Source organism: Megalobrama amblycephala, linkage group LG10 (assembly GCF_018812025.1).
Source record: "Megalobrama amblycephala isolate DHTTF-2021 linkage group LG10, ASM1881202v1, whole genome shotgun sequence".
In the NCBI taxonomy this organism is placed as follows: domain Eukaryota; kingdom Metazoa; phylum Chordata; class Actinopteri; order Cypriniformes; family Xenocyprididae; genus Megalobrama; species Megalobrama amblycephala.
Genome location: NC_063053.1, coordinates 10,966,207 through 10,981,345, shown reverse-complemented (window position 1 = coordinate 10,981,345; position 15,139 = coordinate 10,966,207). Strand labels below are relative to the sequence as shown.

The window sequence follows — 15,139 nt, the reverse complement described above, 5'->3', positions numbered from 1 at the left end:
AAACGCAACTCTTGCTCTTCTCCGTGGGAGCGCAACAAGACCACGCCCCCTTTTTTGTGTATTCCTGTGGGCGGAGGTTAGTCAAAACACAGTTTTAGTGACATCATTAAAGAAGGAAGTAGAGGGATGTAGTCCAAACAGGCCGTTCATTGTAGGCTATTTCTGTTAAATAAAATATCTCGCTTGGCATTGAACTTTGAGCTTTAAAATTTTACAGATTTTATTTATACTCTAATAACAACATTACACACTAACTAAAGTTGGAAACATGGGATCACGAAGAATGGGACCTTTAATGTCTGGTTCTAAAGATATATTTAAAACAGTTCATGTGACTACAGTGCTTCAACCTTAATGTTATGAAGCGAAGAGAATACTTTTTGTGAATACTTTATTCAACAATATCTAGTGATGGGCGATTTCAAAACACTGCTTCATGAAGCTTCAAAGCTTTACTAAACTTTTGTTTCGAATCAGTGGTTCGGAGCATGTACCAAACTGCCAACGTCACGTGATTTCAGTAAACAAGGCTTCGTTACGTCATAAATGTTTTTGAAATTTCAATGGTTCACCACTGGGGGGGCGTGACTTTGGCAGTTTGATACAAGCTCTGAACCACTGATTCGAAACAAAAGATTTGTAAAGCTTTGAAGCTTCATGAACATTATTGTTTGCTTTCCAATTAAGCTCATTTATGTCTAGAAGAAACAGCTTTCATTGTGATTTTTCTCTCATATACATCACATGTCTAAATCAGGCCCAATTGACCAGTATTTACCTTAATGTCCAAGGCACAGTAGGCTGGCAAAAGAAAAGAAAGTAAGTCCTATGTAGTGTTGGTGAGCCACAGTGATTGTGTTTAAGGTCGTTGGGAAGGTCTAGTGGTGTTTGAGATATATCGCTGCTTCACACGACTCGCAGTTCACATCCTATAGCATTTCTGTCACATGGACATCGGTGGTTAAATGCACAGCCTTTAGTAACACAATAGCAGCCTAAATGGCTTTTCTGAAAGAGATCCCACTCTGCACATTATTTATTCATACTGCTGGTCACTGCAACCTTGGGGGGAGAGAGAGCGGTTGAGAGAGAAGAACAAAGAAAAACAAAAAAGAGAGAGAATGGTGGAGAAGTTTGAGATGAGGGGAGTAGAAGGAGGGGTCGTATGGGTTTGGTTTCTGTCCTTGAGAGTGCAGTGGAGAAGGATCAATACAGTTCTGAAAACAGAAAGATCAGATGGCAAAAAATCACTCCACACCACATACTGATCAAGACACACAAGGTCATACGACAACAGCGAGACAGCAAAGAGAAAACATGGACGCACAGATGAAGTACTACAAATCAGGGATGAAGCAACTAATAGAACTCTCCACACTTTTAGAAAGTTCTTCCCTGCCACTTTTTTATTTTTTTTATGTCTATCTATCTATCTATCTATCTATCTATCTATCTATCTATCTATCTATCTATCTATCTATCTATCTATCTATCTATCTATCTATCTATCTATCTATCGTTCTGTCATTCTATGGTTCTATCATTCTATCGTTCTACCTTTCTATCGTTTTGTCTATCATTCTATCTATCTATCTATCTATTGTTCTATCGTTCTTTCTATCTATTGTTCTATCCATTGTTGTATCATTCTATCGTTCTATCTTTTTATCGTTCTGTCTTTCTGTGTTGTTCTATCGTTCTGTCTATCATTCTATCTATCGTTCTATCTATCTATCTATCATTCTATTGTTCTATCTATCGTTCCATCATTCTCTCTATCATTCTATTTATTGTTCTATCATTCTATTTATCTATCGTTCTGTCTATCGTTCTATCTATTGTACTATCTATCGTTCTATCTATCATTCTATCTCATTCTATCTATCAATCTATCTATCGTTCCATCATTCTATCTAGCTCTATTTATCATACTATCATTCTGTCTATCATTCTATCTATCATTCTATCTATAATTCTATCTAGCATTCTATTTATAGTAAAACAGACAGATTTGGTAATTCTGAAAACTGATCACACTTGTAACACAGCTAGTCATTCTTTCAAAACTTGATCTCATGCTTTCATTCTAGCTGTACAAGTTTCATTTTACATAATCACTGTTTCAAACACAAGATCATTGTAATATGTAATGAGAACATTTGGTTTAATCACCGAAACACAACAGTATGATCTTCTTTCAGTTTAGTACTTTTAACAATCAGTTAATTCAATAGCAAACAGTGCAAGATACATGTTTCAAATCGCCCTTGTTGCTGAAACATTTACACAGGCTACAGATGCCACAATTAGAAAATACACTTACATTACCTAAATTACAGAAAATCCTTAAAGTTTGTAATAGTATCTATTCAGTGTGTTATCAAAAGGTGTGAAGTATGACACAGTCATGAGGTTTTATGCAGAACAGTGTTTGCTGCCAATACAGTAAATGTTCTCACTGTACCATATGACTGAATCTATAACTGATCTTATAGATGTTGCATTGGTATATGTGGTTTACGGGGACTCTCCATAGGCGTAATGGTTTTTATACTGTACAAACTGTATATTCTATCCCCTACACTAACCCTACCCCTAAACGTACCTATCACAGAAAACTTTCTGCATTTTTACATTTTATAAAAATATAATTTCATTTGATTTATAAGCTGTTTTCCTCATGGGAACAAAAAAAAAAAAGTCTAAACAAGGTCTAAAATTACTGGTATTACCATCCTTGTTGGGATATTTGGTTCACAATGCAGTGTTGCAGGACCACACACTCACTTTTAAAATTGTGGTCATCATCTAAGATAAATTGCTTATAAATAATTACGTTTGATTATCCATATCCAAAATTGCAAAAAATTTCTATAGAAACTATGCCTATAGAATCAATATCTAAAGATATCTATAGGTGTACCAAATGATCCATTGATTAACCATTAAATTCAGTTGGATTAAATAATAGACAGATGTATTTAACTGAACGAAAAGAGATGCAAATCACAAGTTTGATAGTAATAGCATTATGAAAGGCAGTTACTGCGAATGAAAAACTTATTTTGTGTAGTGAAAAGGATGCTTTGTGATTTTGTGTATTGTACTAAAACAATTGAAAATATGCTGAAATGTTTGAAAAAAAGTGCACTTTTGATGATCTGTTGTGATATTAGTAGGGGTGTAACGATACGCTCAGGTCACGATACGATACGTATCTCGATACGGAGTTCACGATACGATACGTATCACGATATTTTGAACAAAATGAAACTGAAATTCAAACAAGATTTATTAAAAAAACATGAACAAATTTCAATAATTTTCCTTGTTGTACATACAAGATCACATTTCAATAAAATAAATAAATATAAAATTTTAATAAAAACCTTCTGTATTCAAATTAACAGTTGAATAGGGCTGTCTGTCACTGAAAAAAAAATGTTAAATTTAACATGAACTTAGAATTATGAATAGGGGCCGTTCACATATCGCGTCTAAAAACGCGTGGAAGGCGCGGCCGCACCGCTTCTCCTTCTTTCCAAAGCGCTTGCGCTCCCGTGGCGTCGGTCGTTGCTATGCAACCATGAACTGAGCTCTCTAAGAGGATCAGGATGTTTCTGCAAAGGATAAATGATTTCTAGCCCTTGCATTAGTTTTACTACGAGATATATTGATGGAGATAAGATATAAAAACCACCATGTACAGCTATGATCAGCTGTTCGGCTGAGCTTTTGATGTTTTGTTACGGATAGCTGATCGGTTGATTCTTGTCACACGACCTGCGGTGCGCTTGCGGCATTCTGAGAAGTTGAGAATTGCACGCGCGTCGCGACCGCGTTGATCCCTTTATGAGCGCGCCTGCCGCGCGGCTACATTTGAAAATAATAACTGACTTGCACGCGGAAAAGACGCAATATGTGAACGGCCCCACAGAACTTCTTAAAGCAAAGCATCGCAAGCGTCTTTTGCTTTTCTGTGAGCACAGCCGTTGCTGTGCACTGCGGTGAAAGAAAGCCACGACGTTTCTCACGCGACCATGCAAGAGACTGACATGAGAAACGTTTAAACCTGCTTGCAAGATTCAATGTGTGCCCGAAACACTTACTGAACTAGAGAGCTGATTGAGACACACCATTTACGATAAATCGTTACACCCCTAATACTTATAGTAATTTAAAAATGTGGTAGCATTGGATCTGGACAGGAAGGATAACTCTGGGAGTTGGAAGGGGTGTGTCGCGATTCTGCCTTCTCACATCGCGATACAGGTTCGTGGACCTGCGTATCGCGATTTCGGTTTCATATCGCATATCGTTACAGCCCTAGATATTAGTACAAAGAGTTTTGAAAATGTACACCTTACTTGTGAAAATAGTACCAAAGCGAATAAAAAAAACTGTAAAGTTGGTATTTTTTTATTTTTTTTATCCTTACACTCAAATTTTAATTGCAACTGTGCATCATGTTTGTACTACTGCAATTCATATCCTGGATATCTTTAAATGGAGTTTATTATATTTTTTTGCTTTATATTTTTATAACAGTATAGGAGAAGATATTTAAAAAAAAAACATATTAAACACTCGACACTGGACAGAAGCCATAATCCTACTACACTGTGCGCCTATTTACCTGCTTTACACAAAATCAATCAGTACTACTTGGCGAATGTTATGCTACTTAATTAATGTTCATGAGCTCAGTTATGTGTCTACTTACATTTCATATAATTCCTATGCCTATATATGGAGACAGAGAGGAAACAGTATAGAGGAAGATGAGGATGAAGTGTGCGATGGTGAGACACATAGAGCAGAAGGAATATTAAAGCAGTGTGCTTTTGTAAAACCCCCAGTGGTGGAGTGTTCTAGAAACCGCAGTTCTCGTTGGCACCTCAGTGTGCACAGCATCTAAATGCATTACACCAGACGGCTTCACAGAGAAACACTTTTTAACAGCCTCTGATTGGCCACAAGAGAGAATGAATTAAAGGAGGGTTAGACACAAACATTTTATCTTGTACCAGATGTCTCACTCTACCTTTGGTGATAGTGAATGTGAATGTGGATTATATCTCAGATCATTTGGTATTAGTTGGGAGTAATTAATTAGAAATATTTAAGTTCATAATGAGATCTCTGACTTTTGATTGCAGGCTTTGGAATTGACAAATCAGAGTCTGTATTGAGACATTGTTAAGATCTCTTCTGAAACTCTAAAGGAGATAACTAGGTCTTTTTTCTCAGGAGAAACATCTGAGAGATCTCATTTGTTATTTTTTTCCAGTAGAAACCCAAACCATGAGATATATTTCACTTTCTCCATCGATCACATCTCCATTTCAGCATTCTCTCGATCGAACGGTTCACGTTACAGTCTGTCAGCACTCCGCCGCGTGCCTCGGTCAGCACTGACATCATGACCATCATCATAATCATGTTCCTGTAGTCAGTCGTGATGGCAAGGTTGTGTTTTCAATTCCCAGGAAACACACATGATGGTAAATGAGAGCCTGTTTGTGTAAGAGCCAAATGAATCAATGCTAGAAATGCAGTAATCATCATCATTGCTATTCAGTTTCCTGTTTCAGACATTGCTGTCTCAAACTGATCGATCTCAGATTGCTGTTGATTGGCATCCAAAAGGAACTGGATCTCTCTCCCCTGATCATGTGGCTTGTTTAACTCAGCACTCAGTAAGACAGCGATTATAGAACATCACAGATGGATCAGACATGTCGCCGATGAACTACGTGTCAGTGAAATCCTGTAAGTCAGGCCAAGCCAGACTTTTGACTGTTTTTAAGTACTAGCCCTCACTACTTTATTTTGTGGCCATGGCCAAGAACCACCCACTTAGACAGGAAAAGATCGTCTGAACTTCAAAAGATATATCTGCATATGTTCAGATGAAAGTAATTATGAGTGCTTCGTGACATAAAAAGTTAAGCTACTGGGAAAAAAACATTTTAGGAGAGAAGATGAAATTCAATTTTTAATTTTGCAATTCATTGTGTTCTTTATTGCTGTTATCAAGGGCATGAACGAGAATTAATGAAATTAAATTAATGTGCAGAATTAAAATGAATGTCAAGAATATATCCAGTAATACCAGGAGAAGAGCAGGAAAAAGTACATGTACACATCTTCTAGTTTTATTTATGTACTAGTATAGACTGTCTATTTTTTTTGTTTGTTTTTATTTTAACCATATAGGTTGTGTTCACACTGTGAGTCTTAGTGCTTACTTCTGATTTATTGCTAAAATCCATTTTTTTGTATAGCAGTTTACTTTGTTGTTTTAAATGTGGCAATATCAGATTCCAGTGCGAACAGATCATGGTCCTGAACTGACCCGCATGCGCAAAAAGACGTCACACAGCACGCTGTCACAGAGAACATTAAAGTAAGTGATTACACGTTTATTTATAGTGTGATCTGCCACATAAACCAGAGAATTTATGCGCAGGCAATATAAAAACAAAGACGAGGATGTGAAAAAAGAGAACAGAGTTTTTAAACATTTACGATATGAGCCCTCGTGTTTTGCTTGTATATAGAGCTGTCACTGTAATACTTATGAGCTCTGACACATCACTGTTCTTCCACTGACTACCTTTCACAAATGTCTTGATAACTTCGGGAATGTAAAATCATTGACTCCCATGAATTGTGTGCGCAGAATTGTGACGAATGTTGCTCTGGAGTGACATAAAAGTTGTTCAGACTGCGGTCTCATTGCAAAACATCTGACCTGAATCAGATTTAGTACCACATATGGAAGTGGCACAAATTTGAATTGAAAAGATCAGATTCCATGTGATTTGTGCTGTTCACACTATCATGAGAAAAACAGATCTGAGGCTAATTTCAGACTGTCAGTCCAAATCCGAAATATATGTGTATCCCATTGGAATCTTATCTGAAATTATTGAGTGTTCACACTGTGTAGCTCAACTGTTCAAATCCAATTTTTGTGTTTCCATGCCGCTCTTTCGTTTTCCGGAATATCTGAATTGGTATACGCCAAAAACAACCACCGCGACATGGAGGGATTTGCAATACAGATGTTGTCTTATTTACCACATGACAATGTGTAGCCACTTTTGTAGCTTGAAACGGATTTGTAAAAATCACATTTCATGTGATTTTTTGCCGTTCACATGTGCTTAATCTGATCAGATTTCAGTCAGATATGCACAAAATCATATTTGCACTCACAGTCTGAATGTTACCTGAGTCACATGTGAGCAAAAAAAATTTGGGTCTCCTTTGCCTGCAGTCTGAATGTAGCCTTAGTTTAAGTTTTAGTGATTATTCATATTTAAAAAAAAAAAAAAATGTTTGATGCCTTTGGTTCTCACGTATAGTTTCAGAAGACTAGAAATATAGAGCATAAGTTGCAACTCGCATGGACTACTTTTATGATGCCTTTTCCATTTCAAGGCTTTGACATTCTGCCTAACATCTTTTGTGTTTCACATAAGAAAGAAATTAATATGGGGTTCAAAGAACATTGAGAAGAGTAAATGATGGCAACATTTTCATTTTGGGGTGAACGGCTTTTCTATTCGGAAAATGTCAATGTAATCTTAAGTGTTGTCTTTATGTAGGCTTGTTTGTAGGGCAGAAGTATGATCATGTCTTGTGAGACTGAAGGTGTGCAGCATCAGGCCACAGAAGGACTAATGCTGTGTACATCCCACATGCAGCAGATGTATTCCTGCCCTCATTGTGTCTGTGAGCGGAAAAAGCCACCTCACATTTTACACTCTCATTTATTACGCTCAGCGTGGGAAGTTTAATAGATCTGCTGTTTGTGTAACATATGGAGAGGTTTAAATACTCCACAGAGCTGTGTGTTATTTGATTAGGATTGATTTCAGTGAACAGAGGTGCAGTTCAGATCGGGAAATGAGCTGGCAAAATCTGATCCTGCTTTTGTGTTTTTTCTTTCTTGCTGTTCCTCACACTCCTGTGTTTTTTTTTTAATTTCTGTTGAAATCCTGCCATTGCCATTGGTTTTTTAAATAATGTTTGAGTTATTAGAACAGGATGTCTGTGATTTCACGTACTGATTCGGACAGGATTGCAAACTCTATGATTATTACTAAGGTGGGAACATCTGTTATCTGTATCTCACAGAAGTGAGTACACCCCTCACATTTTTGTAAATATTTTATTATATCTTTTCATGTGACAACACTGAAGAAATGACACTTTGCTACAATGTAAAGTAGTGAGTGTACAGCTTGTATAACAGTGTAAATTTGCTGTCCCCTCAAAATAACTCAACACACAGCCATTAATGTCTAAACCGCTGGCCACAAAAGTGAGTACACCCCTAAATGAAAATGTCCAAATTGGGCCCAAATAGCCATTTTCTCTCCCCGGTGTCATGTGACTCGTTAGTGTTACAAGGTCTCAGGTGTGAATGGGGAGCAGGTGTGTTAAATTTGGTGTTATCGCTCTCATACTGGTCACTGGAAGTTCAACATGGCACCTCATGGCAAAGAACTCTCTGAGGATCAGAAAAAAAGAATTGTTGCTCTACATAAAGATGGCGTAGGCTATAAGAAGATTGCCAAGACCCTGAAACTGAGCTGCAGCATGGTGGCCAAGACCATACAGGAGTTTAACAGGACAGGTTCCACTCAGGCCTTGCCATGGTCGACCAAAGAAGTTGAGTGCATGTGCTCAGCATCATATCCAGAGGTTGTGTTCGGGAAATAGGTGTATAAGCAGAGGTTGAAGGGGTGGGGGGTCAGCCTGTCAGTGCTCAGACCATACGCCGCACACTGCATCAAATTGGTCTGCATGGCTGTCGTCCCAGAAGGAAGCCTCTTCTAAAGATGATCCACAAGAAAGCCCGCAAACAGTTTGCTGAAGACAAGCAGACTAAGGACATGGATTACTGGAACCATGTCCTGTGGTCTGATGAGACCAAGATAAACTTATTTGGTTCAGATGGTGTCAAGCATGTGTGGCAGCAACCAGGTGAGGAGTACAAAGACAAGTGTGTCTTGCCTACAGTCAAGCATGGTGGTGGGAGTGTCATGGTTTGGGGCTGCATGAGTGCTGCCGGCACTGGGGAGCTACAGTTCATTGAGGGAACCATGAATGAGCAGAGCATGATCCCCTCCCTTCGGAGACTGGGCAACAGGGCAGTATTCCAACATGATAACGACCTCAAACACACCTCCAAGATGACCACTGCCTTGCTAAAGAAGCTGAGAGTAAAGGTGATGGACTGGCCAAGCATGTCTCCAGACCTAAACCCTATTGAGCATCTGTGGGGCATCCTCAAACGGAAGGTGGAGGAGCGCAATGTCTCTAACATCCACCAGCTCCATGATGTCGTCATGGAGGAGTGGAAGAGGACTCCAGTGGCAACCTGTGAAGCTCTGGTGAACTCCATGCCCAAGAGGGTTAAGGCAGTGCTGGAAAATAATGGTGGAAGCTGTACATTCACTACTTTACTCACTACTGAGCTTTACAGAGAATGCATGTCAACGTTACAATTTAAAGAATGCAGTTAGCAAATAATGTAATAATTTAGGCAATTAATTTACAATCACTGTTAGCAGTTTATTCTGCATGGCTGTCTTATATTTAAAAAATGTAGGCCTGATTTGACCAAAAATACAGTAAAAATGTATTTCACTATTGTGAAATTTTATTACAATTTAAAATGACTGTTTTCTATTTTAATATATTACAAAAGTGTTAATTTCCTAGCCCAAACTCTAACACACACATGCAAAAAAACAATATATTCTATCCCCTTCCCCTAACCCTATGCATCACTGAAAACTTTCTGCATTTTATCATTTTCAAAAAAACATAATCTAATATGATTTATAATTCCAACAAGGATTTCGGATATTGCCATCTTTGTGGGGACATTTTGTCCCCATAATGTAGGGTATACCTGAACCACACACACACATAAATGAAATATGATTGTTTAAACTGAAAAATCCATATTTAGCTTATAAAACACTTTCAGGGTGATGCACGACTTCGCTCCGCTTCACACTGGGATCCTGCTCACCGTGTCTGTGTTTATTTGGCGATAATGACCCGTAATTATCCTGAGAATTGCACAGCTACTTACCGAATAAATAACGTTCACCTTTTAGGCTAATTGTACATTTTACCTTATTTATTTTACTGGTTTTGCAACGCTTTAGCAATAGAAATGGACAGTTTCTGTCATGCCAATAAAGCACAAAATTGAATTGAAAGAGCTAGATTGAGTGAGAGAGAGGGGGAAAGAACGGGTTACAAGATTTTAGAGTAATACACAGTGTAAAGCTGAGCTTCAAACGTTGAGCTATTGTGTGTAGTAATCACTCTTCACCGATTTAACATGCTCACACATAAAAAGCCCGGCAATGAGCATTAAATGTGCTTACAGTAGCAATAACCCAGTGCTAGTCCTGAAGAGGACCACAGCCGCCCAGATTTAAGCAGGCTTGACAGGCATTAAGCAATAAACGTCTCTTTGCGGATGCTTGACTTGAATTGGTGTCACTTGCAGAGAACTTAATTTATAGAGGCAGTTATAGGATAGGCGGGAAGAGAAAACCTGAAGCTGACAGAGAAAGAGAGAGAGAAAGAAAGAGAGAGAGAGAGAGAGAGAGAGAGAGAGAGAGAGGGGGAGAGAGAGAGAGAGAGGGTTTGGAGAAATGGGAGTGGGATGATAAAAGCTCTTTTCGGACGCGAGTGACTTTCCCTGAGGACTTCAGGTGAATTTGTGTTGCGCAAACGTACTTTGTGATTTCAGTCCTTCATTAAACAATTTTTCCTCACACAACCAAGGTAAAAATTACAGAACAAATTACCTACTTTTGAGAATGAGAAATCTAATCCTAATTGCTGTATTTTTTTCTCATTTATTTTGACCTTTGTCTAGTGCCGTTACTAATGCTAAATTTCTTGTTTTGCTGCCTGATGCAGATTCATTATGGACCTTTTTGTCATTTTTTGAGTAAAATAACAGTCTGTGGTTTAGTACTGCTGCTAAACACCTACTATAATGAATATTTGCAATTTAAATGTTGATTGGAAATATTTTATTCATGCAAAATACATGGCTTATTTTGAATGGCCATCAGTGAAGCCAGATCATGCAGTTATGATATAGTTAACTGACCATGCTAACTTGCCAAACCTTGTTATAGCCGTGTTATTTCAGTATCATCGTTATTATATACTATTATAATTTTTATGTAGAATTTTTTTTTTTTTTTCAGTTTTAAGTTAAATTGTAGTTAAAGTTTTATGTGTTATGTGATATATATCAGAAACCATATCAGAATTGTGTACATCGTCAATAGAGCCTGATTTTTAGAGACGGATGAAGATGCTACTGTACAGCTAACAGAGACTCATGGGAGTTCTTTCCCAAGAGCAGACAGAAAAGACTGTGTGAGGAAAGACGGAGACAGACAGGGTTTGCGCAGTCTGTTGGTATCTCTGGAGCAGTAAAACATGGTGATGTGTGGCAGCTGTTGATGTTGAGAAGGGCAGCGTACAGTAGCAATAACCCAGTGCTAGTCCTGAAGAGGACCACAGCCGCCCAGATTTAAGCAGGCTTGACAGGCATTAAGCAATAAACGTCTCTTTGCGGATGCTTGACTTGAATTGGTGTCACTTGCAGAGAACTTAATTTATAGAGGCAGTTATAGGATAGGCGGGAAGAGAAAACCTGAAGCTGACAGAGAAAGAGAGAGAGAAAGAAAGAGAGAGAGAGAGAGAGAGAGAGAGAGAGAGAGGGGGAGAGAGAGAGAGAGAGGGTTTGGAGAAATGGGAGTGGGATGATAAAAGCTCTTTTCGGACGCGAGTGACTTTCCCTGAGGACTTCAGGTGAATTTGTGTTGCGCAAACGTACTTTGTGATTTCAGTCCTTCATTAAACAATTTTTCCTCACACAACCAAGGTAAAAATTACAGAACAAATTACCTACTTTTGAGAATGAGAAATCTAATCCTAATTGCTGTATTTTTTTCTCATTTATTTTGACCTTTGTCTAGTGCCGTTACTAATGCTAAATTTCTTGTTTTGCTGCCTGATGCAGATTCATTATGGACCTTTTTGTCATTTTTTGAGTAAAATAACAGTCTGTGGTTTAGTACTGCTGCTAAACACCTACTATAATGAATATTTGCAATTTAAATGTTGATTGGAAATATTTTATTCATGCAAAATACATGGCTTATTTTGAATGGCCATCAGTGAAGCCAGATCATGCAGTTATGATATAGTTAACTGACCATGCTAACTTGCCAAACCTTGTTATAGCCGTGTTATTTCAGTATCATCGTTATTATATACTATTATAATTTTTATGTAGAATTTTTTTTTTTTTTTCAGTTTTAAGTTAAATTGTAGTTAAAGTTTTATGTGTTATGTGATATATATCAGAAACCATATCAGAATTGTGTACATCGTCAATAGAGCCTGATTTTTAGAGACGGATGAAGATGCTACTGTACAGCTAACAGAGACTCATGGGAGTTCTTTCCCAAGAGCAGACAGAAAAGACTGTGTGAGGAAAGACGGAGACAGACAGGGTTTGCGCAGTCTGTTGGTATCTCTGGAGCAGTAAAACATGGTGATGTGTGGCAGCTGTTGATGTTGAGAAGGGCAGCGTCGTCTCTTTCACTGGTTCATCTGTTTCATGACCAATTTCTTCGTCCCCTGTTGCGTTTCCTGTAGCTGCAGCATTTCAGTGTCTGTTGCCATCAGCCATCCTCTCCTTTCTGTCTCTGAGACTTTGAAAGTTTCTGTGCCACTGTGACTTTGCATTGCTGTAAGTGAGCCGTCTGAGGCCGCTGTAATGATAGCCTATCCAGCGCCATCTGTCTTACATCTGCCAGTGGCGGTCCTTTGAGAGCCACGATGAATCAACACAATGATGCCAGAGTTTTGGGCTTCTGAGAAGACAAACAGTACTTTTTTGAAATTTCACAACCAATGGTGGATCGTGATAAAGGCATCAACACAGATCAGAGGTTCAGCTCACTACTGCACTTTACTTGAATGAATTTTGACCTACGGTAGTGACTTTTCTCATTATAGAAGATTAAAAAATACTGTATATAAATGTATATGCAAAAATGTATGCATCTTGTAACTTATATGAAAGCATTTTTCTATTTTTAATCATCTTTTTTTACCTTTGTTAGTTTTTACCTCATTAGTCCATGGACCCTACAGTGGACATGTAGTTTGGAAAATGGATGGTTAGTATGTATAATTGTGTACATAATTTGTTTGTCAAATACAAATTACTTTTCGTGATAAATACTCTAATAGTAGATGTAAATTTTAGATGAAATGAACATTTTTAAAAATTTATTGTGGTAGGTCCAACTCAACATCACTTAGTAGTATAGTAGTAAATATAATATATATATATATATATATATATAAAATATGTGTGTGTGTTAGTAGTATTAGTATAGTAGTAAATATAAATATAAAATATAATATATATATATATATATATATATATATATATAATATATATAAAAAAAATATGTGTGTGTGTTATATATAATATATAATATATTTTAGCATCCAATTCACTAAAGGAATTTTGGCAACAGATATTGGCTCAATGCAATTTGTATGGTTCTATTCCTCACTGTGGGTTTGTTTGAAGTTCTAGGTTGAGAAAGAGGCAGCAAAGAGCTGTATTACAATCTACACATGAAAGTGGCACAACTTTTTAGTGAACTTGCCCCATCAAACAGCTTTCGACCAGATTTTCTGTCCTTTGCCACCAAGAGGATAGGTTACACCCAGCAGGAGCTCTCTCTCCCTTCCTCTCTGTTAATTTCTCACTCGCTACACCTGATAAATGAACAGCAGCTGTGTCCCAAATCCACAGGCAAATAAACCTGAATAAACACAAAGCTTGTCGTTTACACAGGTCTGTGTAATCCCATAATCCTTTGCACGTACGTCCTAACCTTCCTGCCGCCCCCAGCGCTGCCAACTTCAATGGCCTGCTCACCCATGTGGCATCCTGTTCAGAGGTGACCCTACGTTAATAGAAGCAGCTTACTGATGTCCAGAGGTGGAGAGGTGTAGGAGATTACACCGGCTTTAGTTTGTGATTTTCACTTGACCTTACACACTCCATGCAAAGATTGTGTGAAGGAATCAAAAGAGTGATTGAGATGGATGAGTGTGCGATTAACGACAGAGTCTGACCGCTGTACTTACACTACGGTCAAACTTATTGAGTACCACTGTATTTCTTGCTTATCAATATGACTGACCTTTCTAGACTTTCTCTGCACATTATTATACATTTTTTCCCCTGTAGATTCACTTATTACTTAGTAAGACAAAAGAAATTAGAGCTCTTTCTAATTTATATTGCTATTTACTTTAATATTATTGATTTAAATATACAAATACAGTAAAGTCTAAGACCTCATTGACAGTCTGCAACTTCTTTCATTTAAAAATTTAAATAAACAGAAGTTCATCTAGTAGTTTTAGATATTTAAAACATTTCTGGCAAAATTACGCTTCAGATTTTGCACTTTTTCACAATCAAGTGTAAGCAAATTGAAGCAGAAGACCAAATACTGATTCTTTTAATATGTGTGTGTGTGTGCACATTACATGAAATATGCACTGAAATACAGTTGTTTAGCACGTTAGCTTACGAGTCTCTGAATGTCGCCCCCTGCAGGTACGGTGGACGAAGACAGCAGGCAGCGCTTCCGACAAGTTCCAGGAGACGTCCATCTTCAATGAGACTCTACGGATCCCCAACATCCAGAGAGTGCAGGGCGGCCGCTACTACTGCAAAGCTGAGAACGGGGTGGGGGTGGCTGCCATCAAGTCCATTCGCGTAGATGTGCAGTGTAAGTGATAGGGCCATGATCCCTCCTCTTCCCGGCCTGATCCCTCCCAGATTTCCTGCAGGAGGTGAATCAGTGTGAACTCTCCAGAGCTCTATCTCTGTCCTAGTACTGGTTAAGAGAGTACTTGGGCTGGATATCAGTGTGGGTGGTTATGGAAAACAGAAGGGGAAGCAATGCTCAATTGAGCTGCCAAGACTAAAGAGGAAACAAATCACTGCACCCACCAGCTTTTAGGGAGATTTAAT

The 15,139-nt window shown here is 38.1% G+C and overlaps 1 protein-coding gene across 4 annotated transcripts in view; it reads left to right on the top strand.

Annotated features, from left to right (window-relative positions):
- Positions 1-15,139, top strand: part of LOC125276727 (MAM domain-containing glycosylphosphatidylinositol anchor protein 1) — a 205,336-nt gene that overhangs the window by 56,608 nt on the left and 133,589 nt on the right. For all 4 annotated transcript variants that reach the window (XM_048204536.1, XM_048204535.1, XM_048204533.1 and 1 more), the window contains exon 4: positions 14,720-14,894. In XM_048204536.1, coding sequence (XP_048060493.1) covers positions 14,720-14,894 — 175 coding nt within the window. The remainder of the gene's footprint in view (positions 1-14,719; positions 14,895-15,139) is intronic.